Below are 21510 nucleotides of genomic sequence, written 5' to 3'. Positions count from 1 at the left end.
GTACGTATCTTTTAAAATGTAATAGTTTATGCCAATAAAGTGAAAAAAGAGGATATATGTTTGATGCCAAAGATAGTAATGATATTAATGGGTCTATATAACAATATGTAGCATTATGCATATCTTTCTATCAAAGCGATGCACGCAATGGAACTTCAAATGCCAACTATGATTGTTTATTTCCGCCAAAAAAGGTTCTCGCCACACCGCAGATGGTTGGAATGACTATAACCATAAAACTCTACAGGGCTAATTTCCGATTTGCATCTGATTTATGAAGCTGTTTCCGTGGGAATCCAAAGGTAGTACACCACTTTCCATATATATTTTGAAACAAGAAGACCTTTAAAACTAGAGTGATAATCGACATACTATAGTAGTTTCTAGTAATTTCAAATAATCAAATTAGGTTTTTGACCACACGGACAGGCACTTATTGCGAAAAGAGTGTTTATATGCTGTTGTTGAAAGAGTTTCATCAACGAACTGTCCACGATTGTGTCAAGTTTGGTCGAATTTCAGCTGGACTTGAATTATTAGAACATTAACGTGACACTGTTTTCTAGAACTGGAGATAATGAAGTTAATACGATCGTCGCATATGCGGCCGCGTTCATGACACGCGCATAGCCTGACAAATCAGGATAGATGGGACCATGTATTCCGCTCTAAACTTATGTGTGATTATATTTGGTGATGAAATTATACGGTATTCACGTGGTCTGACCGATGATTGATACCCTTCTAGTGACAACTGCGTAGCTGCAAATCAAAATTGGTGCAGTGTCGTCTGAGAGCTTAAAGCCATATTACAGCCACCATTTCAACATATTGTACGTTCGTGTATGGAAAACTAATGAAAACGAAGTGATGTGGTAATCATAAACGCAGCTACATTCTTAGACAGATTTGGAGGAATAAATCTGGTTGCATATATGTGGCAGTCACCTTCATTTACTATTGTTCATTTACGTATTACTATTTCTTATAACCATAATGTAGGATTACTTATGAGCATTTATTATTATCAAAATCTATAGTTCTCGATCATTTATTCATCACCATCACAAAACACCAAGGGACCACCTGAACGTTCGTATAGTCACTGTACAGGCTTGATGGCTCCACTTCTATCATTAATTTCCTAAATCACTCATGTGTTTTTGTAACATCAATTTACAAAACGAATATCATTATCGTACCAGTTACCGTTATTATCACCAGTGTTTGGACTCAAAAATAATACGCAATCAGAGACTGTAGTTTATTTTTTGAAGATTGTTGTGCAATGGACATCTTCACGCACTCAACATATCATTTTGTACGTGCAATTACATCCACTGATTTGACAGCTAGTGCAAAAACATTGACCACCAAAGATTTATCTCTCTGGGGACGTTTCGTTTAGGAAATGTTGACAAATCAAGACCGACACGGTATTTGACATTTGACACTTTCCGCGTGGATAAGCGCGCAACCTGGTTTTCCATAATACTCCGGATATCATTCTTTCGTGAACAAATTAATCACTTGGGATTCGCCAAAAGTTTCTGCTCCAAGCGATCAAATACAAATCGGATTGGTTCTCGTGTAACCGGCAAGGCGAGCCGAAACTCGTGTGCTCTCGAGATTCTCGTGCTATTTCCGGTTCTTGTAAATCCCCCTAAAGTAACCGATTTATCACGCATCGGTCATTCCATCATTCTGATCGCTAATCATCGACACAAACAGGTTCGTCAGCAAACACTGCCTCAATAAGACGCATTTTAAGTATGCCCTGGCCAATATCAGACCAACATATGGAACAAAAACTAGATCTAAAATGAGGCATAGAATCGTATTTCACTAAATTCATCTGAATCTGTTTAATTTGGTTGAAATAATACTAAATCTAAATAGAAGAGGAATGAGAAACGAAACCATGCATCAAATTCAAATGTCCTGATGATTAATTTGCGCTGATGCTCTTAATCAAAAATCATTTCCTGTCGAATCATTTGCTCGAGAATGAGAAAAAAGGTTTCAGTATCCATGGCTTTCTTTCAAACCAAGAGTTGCAGTAAATGAGATATGTAACCTTTACCGCGGTGGTGTCGTCATCGGAAATTGATTTATGAAAGCTTCACCACAGATTAATTACTTAAAACGGAAATCAAGTCAGCTACTGACATACGTTGACGAACGATGAGACAAGATAATTGTAATTTTATCAGTCATTAGATAGCTTCTTGATAACCAGATTGGACCTCATAATCACGTTTCATTTAACTGAATTGCAAACTCGCAAAACGTTGCAGCAACATTATTTTCGAAGTAAACTCTTCACTTTTATGCCATTCAAGTACACGTATCAAGCAATTAATCGCGGGAGCGTGTGTGCCCAGATACATCTTGCTTCAAAATTTACCCGAATGCCTACAGGTCGACCCGAGTGATCGTACCTGAGCATGCCATGTCCCCTGGGACAGACCATGACCTCATATGAGTAGCTAACGTATCAAGCAGGTGGTCTTAGTAGGCCAATTAATTCCACCTCGCTGAGTCACGTTCTAGGGCATCATTTGCATACGAGGAACTCTACCAGCCACCATAAAGTTCAATTAGGGTTTGACTTTGCCCCCTAATTTCAAAACCTGTGTTGACTAAAGACTCAATTACAAAGTGATCGGTTAAAATTTGATCATCGAATTAAAATTTGAAAAAGAACTAATTTCAGCAGACATATTTAGCTGATACATGTAAAACCGAGTCCAGATGTAACAATTTATATCTTTGATACTTTTATGTGTCAGAACACGAGACGTTTCGGGTAGAGTTCGATTGTACGTACCTCAACTCAATCTAGATCCGCCATAGATTCTGCAGGAGAAACTCCATGGGATTTGCAATAATTGACTCAACTGAGGTCCCGATTGAATGTCTGTTTTTTATATTGGTTCCAACTGCTGTTCAGGTGAGAGTTTCTTTAAGATGTGTTGATGTCTAATCATTGGTAAATCCTATGAATACGAGGACTAGATTCTATGAAAGAACCTAGGAGCGTCGCCGGGGAGGGGATTGGCAATTTTGAAATTGGCATCCACTCATTTTTCATTAAGTTATTTTTTCTTATGGAGAAATTAGTGAAATAAAAGTTCATAGGTCTTAAAATCGTTCCAAATGCTCGAAAAATACATTCAGTAATTCAAATTTTTTTGGGGGAGCCCCCACCCGTCTTGCGACTCATTTATAATTATTCGTTAATATATTAATATTTATGATTATTCAAGTCCAACGATGGAAAATTCCATAAGTTTAGGCCATAAATCATTAACCGAGAATTGTTTTTTTACGGAAACGATAATCGGATGTAGATTATTAATACCTCGCGTTTGATAACCATCTGAAAATTGTACTTGAAATAGTTCTTAAAACTATCCGTATTTAAATTTGCATGATTAAACATAAAACAACCCAACTGGAATTTGCTAATTACGCGAATAAAAATATTCAATCGAATAAAAAGAGGATCGCTGCGACCTGAATAATGCGAATTTTGTATCATGCTCACAGCACGTTTTGTAGCAAAAGTAGGGACTGTAAACAATGTTGCCGAAACAATGTTACTGAATGGTTCCACTAGAACTGAAATGAAGCCAAGCTAGTTTAGGTTGGCGTAATGAGCGTTTCAATCAATTCAATATGCTAAGACTACGGGCAACCTTGAGTCGAACATAATCTACATTATATGAGTATTCCATTTCCGTTTGTTAACGTCTAGTAAGTTCGTATTTTGGCCCTTATCAATCAATGACTTGGAGTATCATGAGGCAAATTGGAACCAAACGCCTAGAGAGATTATCGTCAGGCGTGACGATGATCTCTAGGGTGAGATCGAAACGTCTTGTATTCTACATATTTTAGATTGAATAAATAAATTCTTGTTTTTAAATTCTTTTAATCTGTAGATAGTGGGTTTTTATCTTATTATCCGTTCACCACGTTTGAGTGTGGTTATCGGTCTACCAAGAAATGTCTCTTTGTTAAATTCAAAGATAGTTTGTTGGTTTCGAACCACTCGGTCAATCTATCGCATGGTTCAGGGATTGCGCCAAACGTATAAAGATAAAACCACTGGCGAAGCTATTTGGGTAATCAGCGAAAAGTAACGATTTGATGATGTCACTGACATTAATACAATCATTGATAAAAAAATTAAAAGTGAACCGAGAATTGACCCTTAGCCTCAAGTTATACAGTTTGATATTTAGATAATTGAACTTTCGACAACTATTTTGCAAGTAATTTATAAACTAGGACAGAGTTGATTGAATTGATTTGTTCAATACTTCCTCCATTATTCCCTAGTTTCAAATATTAGATAAGGAATTTGGGACGCAAGAGTCCCAGCAACATTAATTTATTATCTGTTTGCATAGCGGCCATTGTATTCAGCCATAATTTCAAGTCATCACTCACATTAGCCATCAACATCAAATGACTTTGATTGGAAATTGAGAAGGTCTTCGTGTTAAATGATTATTAAATCATTTGATATTAGATTTTTAAGTGAAAATTATTCTATTTTTCTAGTCAATTATAACAGTGTGATATACATTATATAATCAATCATAACATCACAATAATGTTGTAATGATTAATAGTTCGATGAATTAATGATTCATGCACTTTCTTAAATATCTCGGCTGGACTTCATTAAGCTCGAGTTCCATTGGGGGTTATTTACAGCGGTAATTAATTTGGAAAATTGCATAGAGACGTCATAAACAGGGCTCTTGTGAACCGATTTACTATGTTCATAGCTGATAGTATTACCTTTAATGAAGATAAAGTAAATTGCTTCCAACTCAACAATCAAATTAATTATATGCATCGTCTGCTACTTGTTGAATAGGTGCTACGGATATGCTACTGATACGTCCCTGATCAGGATCATCCTGTCCCCATGTAATAATATACAGATGTCCAGAGTTTTTTTTCTTTTATTGTAAATAAATTTTTTGGGATATTTAAAAGTATTTTAATGCAACGGATTCGTGAAGTCCACGAAGGCTTACGTACTTATATACTAAATCAAAAATATCTTTTCAACTGTGTGGGCATAAGGTTTTGTGCACATAAATTTGTATCGACAAAAATAATGTCCATTATCCTCTTTGCGATCTAACCAGGCAATTACATGGCTTCAGATGTGGGTCTCATGAAGGTTTTCGCAGAATGATGATCCTTGCATGTAATTAAGCCGGCATCAACTTGGTGACAACCTGTGGAAATTGCGCACAAGAGTAGTCTCAGCAATAGAGAATACATTTCCAAGTGTCAAGTTGGGGAATTGCGCCGATTCTCTAATACCGTTCAGTGACGAAGCGCCACTCGTGTAATCAAACTTTCGCGTTACTTGGCAGCGACAGTATAAATAGTTGGCTTCCGCCACTGCGCCCTTAGATTGTCGCTCCTCGTGATTACGACCACATTGAATTAGCAAGCACGTAATAGCTTAAGTTAGCAAAACGAACTTCGAGATAAAGCGAAAATGCAGAAACTTGTCGTGGCTCTAGTGTTCCTTGGACTGGTTGTTTTAGAACTCGTATTGCCAGCTATTGCCGATGGCCAAGCGCAGTCTGATGATATGGACAAAAGAGGTTGGGGCAAGAGAGGATGGGGCAAACGAAATGGCGAAGATGAAAACTACGACCAACTCGAAGAAGCTTTGAAAAGAGGTTGGGGCAAGAGAGGATGGGGAAAACGTGGCTGGGGCAAGCGAGGATGGGGAAAGCGGGACGAATGCGACGGTGATAATGATGAAGCCATCTACCACATTTACAAAGCAATTCAGGTAGGCAACCTTAATTTTTTTTCAATTAAGACACAATAATCAGATGACATAAGAATTGCCTGAGGATGCTTGAAATCGTCTTAGCACTTTCCATATATTTCTGTGTAATTTTCTTACTGTTAGAAATAGCATTTGAGTTGAACTCCGTACTTTTAATTCTTTCTTTACTGAATCATGGGGCCGGGTTATTTCTGAATTACTTTGAAATGAAAATTACAAAAATTGTATTTTCGAATAGCATTACTGAATTGCATTTTACCTAAAAGATAAAAGAAATTGAGAGTTATCATCAATTATTTGACTCGGCGACTTAATGAAAACAAGGAGTCCTATATTGATACGACATGATCACAACTCCTAGTGATATGATGGTTAGGGCCATTGGCTTCCTTAATCAACGATAGAAATATAGTTCTTTTTAAATTGTAAGCAGATGAGTAAATCTAGGTCCAGGTTTGCCAGATATATTCATTAACTTTCAGATATTGCTCACTTAAAAAAGTGAAACATCACCAATCCCCAAAAATGTAGTTTGGAATTAGTGAAACTGATCAAGTTTCGGTTGTAAAAACGATCGTTTATTTCAAAACTAGTGTGTGACTCATACTGTCCGCGGCCAAATCTATAAGTGGTGTTTACATGCGCAAGTTCGATTTCTTTTTAAAAATGAAATATACATAAATGAAATACATAATTTCTCCGTATGATCAACCGCCTTATAATAAATGATAATCAGTCGATGAATAATAAATAATGCTGAATACAAAAGGATACAATATACGTTTAACCTGCAAAATCCGAAATAAGTTTCGAGTCTTTGAAAGTAAGGTCTGGGATTTGTGATTTGTCGAAAAGTCGATACAAATAATCCCAGACCTTACTTTCAAAGACTTGAAACTTATTTCGGATTTTGCAGGTTTGGTCTATTTGGTCGAGGTGAAAGAAGATGATTGCAGCCTTCTTTCATGATATTTTGGAGCCTTTTTCACGATATGCTCCACAGTGGCGTGCCTATCTTACCTTCGTTGAAAAATAAGAATTCTGGTAGATCGCTCTGAGCTAAATTCAGTCATGTAAGTTATCGCTCTGAGCCGAATTCAGGAATGTAAACTAGAATTACGGTGTCAAAGATAGGAAAAGAGGTGAACATGGTATATTGTAAAATCCTTGCAGGATTTCAATGATTTACGTTAGAAATAATCTCAATCAATCTCAGCTCCCTTGCGTTTAATTAAGCTTGTAATTTAATTCCCTATAGTTAGTGGTTTCTTCTACTTGAAATGATATTCCTTTTATATTCCCATCAGACATTTTGGCAGTTTGAGGAAAATGATCATCATAATCCCAATACGTACCTTAACTTTTTAAATGATGGCTTTATTCATCCCTCTCAATGAATGATGATACGTCTTTTGTGCAGGTAAAGCTCGTAATGATTTGTTAACGTTAACGTCAACATTGTAGATTTTATGTACATGTATATATAATATAGACTGAGACTATTGTGAATTGATTTGCGTTTACTTTTCTCAGTAGAGTTATTTATTTGAGTCTATCTTTTGCTCACAGTAACCTGGAAATTGAAATTGGTATCAGTTATATTGACGCCGTAAAAACCGTTACGATAATGTTTTTATACGTTGATAACTATGAGTCAATTGAGGGAAACTGAGTGAGTCGATACAAAATACTTTCATCAATTTTTGGGGTTTCAAAATGTCAATAACAATTTTGAATGTTTGTCGTAATTTTGTAATTCTTTATATTTCTTGACTCTTATTTTCTATGTAATCGATTTATATGTCTTTTTAATAATTAGTTTTGAGAAGATGTGCCATATTCAATATAGTAGCTAGACTGATTTTTCCATGGAATTCAATTGTCGATATTATCAAATTCAAAATGACTTTATCCATATCATACTATTCATTGTGGATGACATTAGGCAATGATGGTGTCATTTTTTCTTCAAGGCGTCAATAAAATGTCAAGTATGTTTTCTTGTTTCTAATTTTTCTGATTGAGTGAAACCGCTTGAAATTTTAATTAATCCTCATTATTTGGTTATTATGAATAACCCATCGAGAATCGAAGAGCGCTTTGACTTGAAGGACATTAATATGTAGACGAATAGGGGATTTTCCTGTCAAATGTAATATTCGTAATAGATTCTGAAGGATAGTTCAGCCGCTAAAAAAGGGTATTTGTAACACCTGATAATTTTCATCTTTACATCCTTTTATCTGGAAACATAGCACGTATTGACGTGTATTACGCGTTGATATGGATGAGCGCATTATGGCTAATTTTCAGTGTTGATAATTCTTCGCATAAAATGTTTACAGAATATCGGCTTATTCTATTCCAGGACTAAAATTATCATTTCGGACAAATCAAAGTAACGTTTCTACGTAGAACAAGGATCTACGTAAGAATACGTAAAACATTATTCATAATCTTAAAAACGTGCGTAGTCAGATTGGTAAACTCAAAATTACAAAAGAAAACATTGTCCTAAGCGTTTCAGGCAAGCTTTAAATATATTTACGGAGGTTAAATTGAATTATGTCATTTTAGAACATTTTCGTAACCCTAAACATATCATATGCATGTACCTTGGATGGGTAAAAATGAAAAAATGTGTCTACGTTTAACTCCACTTTGACCGGTCAGCTATACAATACTCAGGCCATAATCCAAACTCGCTCATATTCAAGCTCCCTTTGGGGTTATCCCTTTATTCCCCGGGTTCTATATTCCCCAAGGGAGATAATACAAAAAGGGTTCCATATTCCCCAAATAATAAAAAGGTTGACCGGAGGGGTCCATACCTATGCTTTTTATGCACCCGGCTCAACTTTAGTTGAGAGGGGCATATAGATTTACCCACGTCTGAATACGCCGCCGCCGCCGCAAGTGACGTTAACAGCCTAGAGGCCGCAACTGCTGACTGATTGTTTTCAAACTTGGTACACAAGTAGGATATCACTTGGGCCAGAACCCTATTTAACATTGAGTCCATTCGATTCAAATTATGGCCACCAGGCGGTCGACATGAAAACGACGTTAACAGCCTGGAAGCCGCAATTGTTGACCGATTTATGTCAGACATGGTGCACAAGTAGGGTATCAGTTGAGCCAAAACCCGATTTAAGATTGGGTCGATTCGATTCAAATTATGGCCACCAGGGGGGCTGACCTGAAAATAACGTTAACAGCCTAGATGCTGCAATTGTCGACCAACTCAAATTATGGCTATCGGGGGAAAACAGCCTAGAGGCTGCAACTGTTGATCAATTGTTTACACTTTGTACACATGGTCTCTAATATCATTCTTATAGAAATAATGTGGTCACGATGTTTCTAACGCATTTACCACAAACCCTGTAACTTCACTTGGCGGTGAATTTCAGGCCGGGGGCATTCGAGGCTTTGCCTCCTTCTAGTTTAATAATGTTCCATCAATTATAACATATATTAGCTAAAATACTATAAATTCGATACAGACGAGGTTGCTTTTAATTTTTGCAAGAGCGAGAACTGGACGAGAGAAGTTCGAGATGACGATATCGATCGATCACGGTAATTAATGCAGTAGTTACGTCACACGGTAAAAGGCTCATCAAAGGTCAAGGCTGCTTTCAGTTTCGCTCTCGATTCGTCGTGAAGCGTCCTCATATAGGTCTTATTAATTCATTGCTGTCATGGAAATCAGTTCAAAATTGTTTTGTCCAAGAAAGAATGTATTCGTGAGAAAATAGAAATGTACACATGTTTGCAAAGTCCCGATTAGACCATTAATACATTGCAATTAGCTGTTAAATGCCTAAAGATGGATACTCCTAGAATGGTCAACGGAAATCGTGGAATAAGGGTTTTGGTTATCCGTTGATTTGGACATCGCCTAGTTGATGCGACAATAAACCGGCGCTGTTGTATGAAAGAAAGCAGATCGAGAGTAAAAACAAACGTGTTGCTATGTCACAAGACAATCCGCAAGATCCTGCTATAGAAATCCAGTTCGAAGAGGCCCATCATCTACCCCATAATACCAAGGTATCAAGGGCTGAGGGAACGAATAACCTTTTGTACATTTTCCATAATCTTCCATGGGGTAATATATAACCAGGGGAATATAGAACCCGGGGAACATAGGCATGGACCCCTTCCTTTGACCAGTTTATTATATACAAGTAACACAAGTGAACATTGGTGGGTATCAAATCGTAAAGCCTATACAAATACTTTAGATAAGTGATAACCAGAATAAATACCTGGGATTAATATTCAACAAGTTTATTAGAAATCTCACAATAATAAATACACAATATTATTGTTAATGTTACAAGACAGTAACGATGCAACGAAGATTAACTGATGACATGATTTGCTAATTTTACATAATAAAGGGATTTTCTAGGTTTCAGTCAGTTGATTTCGATTTTTTTTTGGCTTGGTACATTAAAAAAGATTCTAAGAAGAAGGTGAATTGCCTGTGCGTGGCATTGGTACAGGGCGCTTCGATCATCGCCTAGGATTTGCATATTCTGCATAACCTGTTGTCTTAGAATTCTGCGCCTAGGACCGATTCCGATGGGCGAATAATGCTTTACTATGATCTGATCTAAAGCCACCTAGGTTGACACGGAAGCGGGTAGATTAGCTAGTTAGTATAATTCTTGTTCAAAAAGTTAGTTTTTATATACTAACAAGTCACAGATTTTGGGGAGTTAGACCAATTAAAACGTCATATTTCAATAGGCCTATGCTGCTCCCCTATAAACCAAATAATAAATTCTACATTTGTGAATATTTGCTACATTTTCACTTAGCCAAAGTTCAGCCATGCCACAATCATCCAGTATACGCTTTACGACAAGCATCTAAATTATGTACCCTCTCTTACGAGTGCATACTTTACATAATTCCTTCTAAGGAGGATCGGGTCTTTCCGTCACACCATACACCATACTTTTTGTGTAGAGCGATTTAACCTTAGAACATATATTCCCAGCCCCGCATCTCGCAAGCGTCTGAGAAATTTGGTTTCAATAGTGTGTCACAAAGAAGGAGGCACGCATCATTACCCAAGCCTAAATCCTTTGATTTGTTTAAAAAACGTAAAATCAAGCCTTAATACCACTCTCCGTTATGGCCTTATGACAAGTGACAAAAGTTCCATCGGTATGTCGAACTCACAACTATTCATCGGAGATAGCAATTATAGAATTTCGTGCCAAGTAAGACAATTTAATCAATTTCATACTGGATATAACGAACTCTTAGTTATGACGAACATATTTTCTGATCTCATGAAGTTTGTTGAAGCGAGGTTCCATTGTACATGTAGGCCTATGTCGATTTCACCATAGCAAATCAAAATTTCTCAAATTTTCAAATATGATCAATTTTGTGTTATTAGTGTTTCTGGTAAATTCATAAGTTGAGTCCCTGTAATCATCTGGATTCTTTTAGATTGTTCGTAGAATGGTAATATGCAACCAGTGAGCCGGCTCTAGGGGCGTGAGCTCGGGAATGAGTCGAGAAACTCATTAAAAGGAGCCCCTAATTCTTTAAATAATTATCGACCCATATCTTTGCTTCCTAGCTTCTCAAAAATTCTGGAAAAACTAGTTTACAACAGATTGGTTTCCTTTTGTAACAAACAGGATATTGTAATCCCCGACCAGTTTGGCTTTCGTTCAAAACATTCAACAGATTTGGCATTAACCAAGGTTGTTGATAATCTTTCTGAAGCCTTGGAAAATAAGATTATTACTATTGGATTATTCTTGGACCTGTCTAAGGCATTCGACACCGTTAACCATGACATTTTGTTAATGAAGCTTGATTATTACGGAATCCGAGGTGTTCCTCATGATTGGTTTAAAAGCTACCTGACTGACAGGAGTCAGGTTTTAAGTTTCAACAATACCTTATCGTCTCCATTAAATATATCAATTGGTGTTTCCCAGGGTTCTATTCTAGGCCCTTTGCTCTTTTTATTATATGTTAACGATTGCGTTAATGCGTCCAAATTACTCCATTTTATCCTCTTTGTCGATGACACGAATTGTTTTTATAGTAACTCTAATATCAAAGAATTGGTTTCCATAGTAAATTCTGAACTGGCGAAACTTGGCATCTGGTATCAAGTAAACAAACTTTCAATAAATATTGCGAAATGCAACTTTATGATTTTTGGTCGTGTAGATCACTTTAATTCTTCCATTTGGTTAAATGGAGAATTAATCAAACGTGTACATAGTACGAATTTTCTTGGTCTTTTTATAGATGACAAATTAAATTGGGATGTCCATATCAAATATGTCTGCAGTAAAGTGTCACGCTCCATTGGAATTTTAACCAGATTAAAAAAGCATTTCCCATCAAATATCCTTATTTCCCTTTATTATAGTTTTGTTTATCCTCATTTACAATATTGTAATTTAATCTGGGGAAGTAATTATGCAAACAAGCTTAATCCACTAATTTTACTACAAAAAAGAGCAGTAAGAATAGTTAATAAGTCTCATTTCCTAGAACACACTGACCCTATCTTCAAGAAATTGAATATCCTAAAATTTAGACATATTACAAAATTTCAATTAAGTCTATTTATGTTCAAATTCAATAATTCAAAATTGCCAAATTCCTTTAATCGGTATTTCAAAAAGAATGTTGATATACACTCGTATTCAACCAGAAATATGAATTCTTTTCGTGTTGCCAGATTTCGGACTAACAAAACACAATTCACAGTAAAAATTTCTGGTCCTGTTGTCTGGAATAATTTGCCAAAAAGTTTAAAACAACTGTCGTGTATAGATACTTTCAAAAGAAAACTTAAATTGTATCTAATGAATTTGTAATTAATCTGTCTGTATCTGTCATCTATTACCAGATTGTAAGAGTGAATGAAAGATAGTGTGATTGACCGCCTGAGTGACTACGTGTGTGGGTGCATGTTGGGTGAAGGTGTATGACTGCATGTGTGTATGAGTTGAGTGAATCGGTGTATGCTAGGGGATTAGAGATTTTATAAGCCTTCATTGGCTTCATCTAATCTCCTCCACATTATATTAAAACATTTCATATTTGTATATCTCTTTATGACATGTTGTAATTTTATTGTGGAAATAAATTTATTATTATTATTATTATTAAAAAAGCATCGTTAAATCGAAGATAAAAGCATCGTTTTAAGGGCGCATTCCGCATGTGCCTGCCCAATGAATAGAATATCGTGTAAAGGTTTTTTAATGAAATAATATGTTCACAAATATGCTACTGATTTGAATTTTAGTTCGGCCTTTACTGAGAAAATATGCCTTTTAAATCCGCAATGTCAAAGTGTGTCGACTACGGGTTGTCGGTGAACTACGTAAACAAAGTGAAGATTAAATAAATTACTAATTTAGGGCTAATTAGTACCGGTTATCTTTTTTCGGTAAGTCAGATCTCAGGTTATTATTTACAAACATAAGTAGAAAGAACGTACATTTTATTGGGCATGTGCCATTTAAAACAAGTCTTAGAACTAAGTACCAGTATATTGATTACACTTGGTTGATAATGTAGGAATAATATGCGTACCGTTATGCCTACCCATTTGTTTGGGGAGAATATAAACTATCATTAATTTGCTATGAAAGTTAATATTTGATACGGGCAAATGTATTTCGTTTGAATTGTTATTAAGTCATTTTTTATGGGATATCGAAACTAAATTCACAAATTGGTTACAAAAATCAAAAAGAGATCTGAAAAGTCAAATCTACTAACTAAATATAGAGTGACATTATCAGTGTCCCTGAACAGCTATCGTGTGGATAGGTCTACACGTTGAATCGTGTTTCTACGACAAACACTCATTTAATTGATGAATTAACAGAAACTGTGCGATTATTAATCAAAGATTTGATTTATCACGAACGTATCGTGTTCGACCACGGTGTCGTTATCCGCTATTGTCTCATACACACGTTCGGGTATCATTTGTTACGATTGATGCACGTGTAAATTTAGCGACTTGTTTCACGATATTTCCGACTTACGAAACAATTTAGAGCTGGATCATCAATGATTACTCATCGCAGTGAAGGCAATCACGAATGTACTTCTCATTCCTGCCTGTCCACCGAGGTACACATACCCATCTACGTACTTAACGGCTACCCCGTTGGTATATGCCGTGGTCTAGATTTTAAGAACATCTCTTCACAAAATATGTACTAAAATCGTGAATATGGTGACATAATTACTCTACAACATGAACGCACCTATAAACAGAGAACTTTTCCAATCTCTGGATTTTCATGAAATATTCACATTAATAGAATGAGAGGAATATATCATATTCATCTTAACCATTTAATAACCCGAATGACTGGTAAGATACAAGGATGTATTTTTCGTCATGTCCCCAACACGAATTCTTGTCCTTGTCCAAGTCCCCCATAACATGGTGTCTTAGTCGAATCGCAGTAGATGATTTATGGAAAACAAAGACAAGTTGAAGTGAAGATGCTCACAAATCCAAGATCATTTTCATGTTCATGGCGTAAAATTCCAAAGGCTCCACGTGATGAGTATATGCAAGCAGCGTAGATCGGTTGGGGTTCAATTTAACAGAAAGCGAAAATGAAAATTAAGTTTATCTTTACGCTGTTTTATATCATGAAATTGTATATCATGGGCATAATACTTTTCGATGATTTTCTCTAATTTTTTTACATACGTTTCTATTCACACTGCATGTCTCATTCAATACATTATTAATTCACTCGCTGTTTTCCTTCTAGATAAAAGGTGCGTTCAACCTATACACCAAATGTAAAAGTCTGAAATTTGGTTTGTTCGTCCACTCCTACCGCAGGCCTGGCGTCATGGGATAGATACCCTTAATAACAGTAATTGTCGAGATGATACGTAGTAATCCACGGCCAATATCTAATGGCAAGATTTGCTTGATTGGCGATAGATGATCTGACAACCCTGGAGGAAGGACTAATAAATACGTCGCTTGTTTTGTTCATTTGTCGAATTCCGATTTTTGTTTTCGGTTATCTATACCACTGGTCTTTACAAGGATTGCTGTGAAAAACGCCACGAGCGCTAAGAGAATTCGATCGAAAACTGAAGAAGGCTCTACCTTCCAGTTTCAACGAATTTGTATGTAGCTCCCACAGCTTATAACACCGGAGGACTGGTGAATGGTGAGAAAGGAGGAAAAAACCTCGACGCTTAAACGATCGAGATGATACACCATGTCCATGTGAACTTGTCCGCCGGTTAAACATCTGCTGACGAGAGAAATTTTCGATAAACTCTTTTGCTGCCTCTAGCAGAGACCATACTATAATCTGTGAGTGTATGATCGTCAATCAAAGAAAAACGTTTTTGCTTTTTCGGGGAACCAAAATGTCACGCCTTGATAAGATGATATTTTTGAAATGATATAGATGATGTATAATGCTTCCACCACGAGTTCCATCTATAGATCCATTGATACATAAGAAAAATCTTACGTACGTATTGCTAATATCAGTCAATCGATATAGAATAACAAAACATAGACGATCGCGTCTCTGAACTATATAATCAACAATCTTCCAAGTTCGTCTGTTCTTGGGCTATGTCTTCTGTATGGTTACGAAGACTGTCCGGAAATAACTTGGCTCACAAAACGATGGGCATCGATACTCGCCTTGACACTCGTTGCGTAATATTTGTCATTTGAAACTACCAATCAGAAGTGAGACGTTGAGATATGATTTCCGTAAATGCCAAAAATGAGATAATGTACAGTGTTTCTCATTACAGCAAAACAATAAAACAGGACGAGGGCAGGATGTTTTTATTTTCATTTTCTTTTAAAAAAAAGTTCAAATAACAATGATTTACAAGTAGTTTTTTCCATGATGAAGGGTGGGGTATTTTTTATTCATATGAGGTCAGAATTTATAAGCCATGAAGGAATTCTGGCCAGATTTCCAACACCCGAGTGAAATAAAGTTGAAACGAATGGCAAGTCAATGACTTTAAAAGAGAATACACTTTTTTGTGAAATCTGTTTGCCATTGATCGAAAAGTCGCAAACATAGAGGTTCGAGTCCCAGGGATATCTTACAGAGCCTTTGGTTCGAATTGTCAGTTATGAATAGTACAATCCAAAGGTTGCGATCGGGAATAATTAAATACTTAGTGACGATATAAAAAACTTACGGCAAAATATTCAAATCCGAGCGCGCGCGTGGATTCTTTTCACATCTGTCACTTAATTATCTCGATGCGGGCTGGCAATTCCGTTTTTTACTTACGATCTTTGACGTACAAACGATCTGCGCGTGATCTTCTTATATCACTTTATCGTCATTCCTAGCAGCGCCTATTTCTGGTCGGTATCTTGCAAATTACTTGCGAAGTCTCAAGTCTGAAACCGCACTTATATGATATATTATTGTTGGATTGAAAACTGATGATATTATCGCAACTCCATCGAAGGTCGTTGAGAGAAATGGGGGAAAAAAAATTTGTAAACGCCGTAAAACCGTTACAATAATGTATTTAAGGCTATACAAAGAAATACCCTAGTTGGCTCCACTTGTAGCAGTTGAGGGCGAGTGCCTGGGTTGCGGGGAAGCTACTTCGCCTATTTGCATTCAATTCAATTCAATATTTATTCGCAAAGAAGTATAAAAGAACTATAGACGTATTTGTTCACGAATTTAATTTTCTAATAACTGTTCACATTTTTCGAATGATGTATCTTGAGTTGATGTGGCCTATTTTATCTATATTGCGGCCAGTCTGGTAGAACTGGTTGCCGGTCAATTCAATTAATCGTCGATATATTCATATTCAAAATAACATCATCGATTCTTAATTAGAGTTGTATGCTTATTGCAGAAAAGCCTTTTGGTTTAACTGTTATTTCATACTTTTTATTATTATTATCTTGAACCTCAAAACAGCTGAATCTCTTACTCCTCCGTCATTTCTCAACCAGTATGTACCAAATTTGCTGGATATATACCGGTACTACACCTTAATACATACAGCCCTGATAAAATTTTGATTGACCCCTCCAAACGTCAGCTAGGGGGCTTCAGGGGGCGTCAGCTTTTTTAATTCTAAGGGTCCAAAAGTTATGATAAAATTGCTATTTTGAGATTTCAGCTCGACGTCAGCGGGAAAATTGAAGCTAACCTGTTGTTTATTTCACTGTTACACCTTTCTAGGTCCAACCGTTTTCCGCTCTCTCAACGTTTTCACCCATAAATATAGGACGAAAAGCCAAGAATCCCGCATTATTCCCTTATCCAAGTATTGAATAAATGAACAAAGGTATTTAACGTAACACCCTTGGTTGCTTTTAATTTCTTCATTTAGCATTTCGTAATTCCCAGCAGTTTTACCCACTTCTATTGGTTTTCAGAATTTCTTTAGTTATACTATCATTATTGACATGATTAGACCAACGCTTTCAAAGCGCACCCCCTCAATATAATCTTCATCTTATTCATTAAAATCTCGGTTCCACTCAGTAAGTTCATTTTGCACACGCTTACTTTTATGGCGTTTTATGATGAATCTCTAGGCCTTGCTGGCCGCGACGAGATTTCCTCGCGATAACAATTAAATGAGCCACTTCGTCTGAGTAACGTCTAGCGAGATGGTAGGACGCCTGGCGTTTCTACACTATGTGCCAAACCATTGCTTGTCTACCCGGTTACGTTTTGGTAACTTCTAGGTTAAGATTCTATTGTGGCTGATTCGGGACAAATCGATATTTTTTCATCCTCTACGAGAATGCACAGAATCGAAATAATTTGTTTGTGCAGTATTTGTAAATGCAACGGAGTACTAATGACACGTAATGAATTCACAGAGTTTAAGAGTGAAATATGTTAATGCTAGGATCACACACACGATTCTTCGTCGAGGAATCGAACAACTGAGAGTCGAACACCTCTATTCTGAGACATCGAGAGAAAATTTGATTCGTTATCGAATTTACATGTAAAGTCACATTTTACCGTGATAAAATTGGCTGAAAAAAAATGGATAAACAGTAATAATCAAGGAAATAACAAGAGAGTTTTCTGTGAAAGCAACAGAAAACCCTATGAACCAAGAGAATAAAGATATGTATTTCTGCAAAGTAGCAGAAATAGAAATTATTACATTGAGACAGTTTGTAGAGTTACAATGATTTTTTATTAACAGAGACCATCATCAATAATGCAAACATCAGCTCCGCTAAAATCTCATCATACAAACTTCTCAATAAATGTGTGGCAACCAAGGATCTTCTCGTTTATGAAAACGCGTGCCAATAAACATTATCAACTCAACTATATGAAGCATTTATCGAAAAAACCTTTATGGCATATTCTCACGACAGCAATTTCAGCCCCACGTCCATATAGCGATTTCCCTTTGACAAACACATAATCTGTGCAGAAATAAGAGTATACGATGTATTTAAGGTTATGACGTAGAGATTTGCGGAAATGTAGATATGGGAAGCTGCTTTATATTTTCATCATAATTGAGTCTTGGGTGAGGATTGGCCACAGCACGTCATCCTAAATACAAATTGTCACGAAACAAAAAAAAAATGTACTGCGCGCACTGGTACATCGGCAGGGTATTGTCAGAAAGCTGATCTAAAAAGTTCTTTCATAGACTATGAAAAGGAAAAGTCTTGGTTCTAGAGGAAATTATTATTAGCATCCATAATTTTGAAAGAATTGGTCAATGAAATATTCTGATAGAAGTTTAGATTCTGTTGTATCACTCCCATTATTGGAAATGCCCTGCCGCAGTGAAAAGTAATCATTTGGCATTTGTTATCTAATCGTGTGTTATTCTATTTACAGTCTGAAGCAAGAAGAATTACACTATGCGCGGGAGCCAGTGGGACGGACACACAGTAGATTTACTTGAATAGTATGAAATATAATTATAGACTTTTGAGGTGAGAGCGATGTAAACCAAAACTCTTGATTTATCAAAGAATTCTTAACTGGAATAATTGGAGAGGCTATATTTCTAACAACCGATGAATATGCGATCCTTATTAATTGCAAAATGCGACGATATTTACGGACATGGTTGGAGATAAGCACTAAAATTACTTGTTCTAATTTCCGGTATTTAAAAATATTATGGAAATCGATATGGAGAATATTCCTGCAAGTGAATATTGGTCATTTGTATGTCATTATTGGTTGATAAGTGGGGTCCTTAACGCCACAGACTATCCTATCAGCTAATGGGTTGTGCAAGTTATAAGTACCCATTTTGTCCCTTTTTGGTCGATCACTTGCGTGTAAAATATCCATGAATAGTTTGTTGTAAAATATTAACCTATCCGTCATAACAGAAGTACATAGACCATACAATTCATATATTTTCGCTCACACAAACAAAGTAAGTATATACTGTTGAAGACGTATTCACCCGGCACACACACGTTTTAGACCGTTATAACAAATACAATAATTTTCAAATTCCTTTTTATGACCTATCCCATAGGTTATCACGGAAACGTATCCGACATTTATTTGTCACGGCATAATTTATTAGCGGTACGATTTGAGAAAAATTTCACTTGAATCGAAGCAACAAGCATGTATGTTACTTTTTAAACGATGGAAAAATACAGAGCACAGCGCTAAAAATTTAAAAAACACATCTCAGCAAAACTATAGGTTAAGAATTTTTCAATATCTCCCTCATAATTTTCAATCATAGTCACCGTCTAATTTTGAACTTCAGAATTTGTGACGGAAATTGCTTAAATCAGGTGGAAGGCAATGATGTTCAGTACGGCATGCATGTTTTCGGCAGGTGTCAGAATACACAATATCTTATTTTGCCCAGGGTTCGTGATTTCAGAATCGATAGTTTTTCTCTCTGATATACCAGCTGTCGATTTAGGAAAAAAAGGTCCTTTTCAAATCGATGAGGAGCAATTCAGTAACATGTGCAATTGTTTCACTCGATGGTGAAAAAAGCAGAAATCAATTTTAGTTAGATACTGAGTTGGTTCAGTTTGATTTCGCCAGAATGCCGAAGAGCTGTGATAGAGTTTTTCAACTCTTATAGAACGTGTATGGATGTTTCGATTATCAATTTTTCGAATCGGATATTTTCTAAAATGGAAGTTACATAACACCGAGGTAAAGAACCACACAGAAGCCAGAATGTGTCCATTCTGCTTCACTGTCAGACACTGTTCCCAATAACACGATGACTTTTCTAAGCTTCTTAAAAGAAGAAGCCAATAAAGTGATAACATCTTCAGCTAATCAGCCGCCTGCAGATTGATTTCCTTCAAAAGCCTATTAGCCGCCCTGTTTATGCGATATTAACAGGCAGAAAACAGACAAATCGTAGTTACAGAATGTCATTGGCTGTCAGCTCCGATCACATATCATCCATGAATGATTGAATTTGAAAACCCGCGAATTATCTATCATGCCATGAAGTATCGTTAGGCATTACTTAATATATACAGTTACTGAGGATTTGTGGAGTATTTGATCACACTAAATCAGCTGGTGCATTTGATTGCTCAGTAAATGAATTAAGCGAATAAGGTCAATCTTTCCACTAATATGTTAATCAATGAATCTGAAAAACAGACTTCCGCGCCATTAATTGCACATTTAATGGAAAACAGATATGCTTAATTTATCGCAGGCTTCTTAAACCTTGTCTAAGATTGTACCGAAAATCTAATCAATTGGTATTGATGCATGTATATATTTGTATATAATTATATTTGTAGATGTGAAGTGTGATGACCTCACAGAACGGCAGGTGGAACACAGTGAGCGGAAAATCGTAAAAGCGCATTTCGTTGTAAATAGCACAAAATGGCTCCAACAGAAAAAAATCTATGAATAAACCTCTTGTTTTACATTTAATACTTTATATACTATCATTCACTGTCTAAAACTATGGACATTAGTTCATCAGAAAAGGAGACCGTGAGGAGAGGTTAAGTTATGAAAAAATGCTATCAGAACAGGAAAATAAAACCCGTTAAAGAATAAATTTGAACCATTCTAAGTTTATAGCCTGATTAGCCCATAATTCAGCCAAATAAAATGAATCTCTAGTATATGGATGGCAAAAGCAACTATACCAAATACGGAGATTCGGAATTCAGCGAAGGAACGCAGCAACGTGGTAACTTATCAAGAACAGGTTTTGCTACTGAGTATGTACAACGGACAGATCTTATGCAGATACTTGCTTGACACCGTCGGTTTAGAGACCTATAATCGACCTTATACGCATACGTCATTTCAATTGCGTTAAACATCGAATTTTGCTTCTGATAACGGCCAGCTCGGTGCGCGCTGTGGCGACACGTGAATAAGCTCTATATTTTCCAAGATCATCCATTTTCTACAGCATCAAGAATTATCTACATGTATATATTCATCGTCAATCTTCAATCTTAACAATTCTATGTAACGTATACAGTGTTCCACAGTAAGTTTCGTCTCATTAATCCTTTGATTATCAAAAGTATGAACTATGCTTTTATCAAGGTTGGATTGTTTAGGTGGTGGCCTGGATATTCTACCTAAATGAGTTCATGATATTGTTAAGACCCGAAGGTTTCAAATTTCCAAAAAAGGCGGGCGATG

At 36.3% G+C, this 21510-nt stretch overlaps 1 protein-coding gene across 1 annotated transcript; it reads left to right on the top strand.

Moving 5' to 3' along the window:
* Positions 1-5460: 5460 nt before the first annotated feature.
* LOC141900551 (uncharacterized) lies at positions 5461-20736 on the top strand. Its single transcript, XM_074787504.1, has 3 exons — positions 5461-5836; positions 18724-18821; positions 20640-20736. The coding sequence occupies exons 1-2, from the start codon at positions 5534-5536 to the stop codon at positions 18778-18780; spliced, it is 360 nt and encodes a 119-aa protein (XP_074643605.1). The 5' UTR covers positions 5461-5533; the 3' UTR covers positions 18781-18821; positions 20640-20736.
* Positions 20737-21510: the final 774 nt, after the last annotated feature.

The sequence above is a fragment of the Tubulanus polymorphus genome, chromosome 2 (assembly GCF_964204645.1).
Source record: "Tubulanus polymorphus chromosome 2, tnTubPoly1.2, whole genome shotgun sequence".
NCBI classification, from domain to species: Eukaryota; Metazoa; Nemertea; class Palaeonemertea; order Tubulaniformes; family Tubulanidae; genus Tubulanus; species Tubulanus polymorphus.
This window is presented reverse-complemented; position numbering and strand designations above follow the sequence as displayed.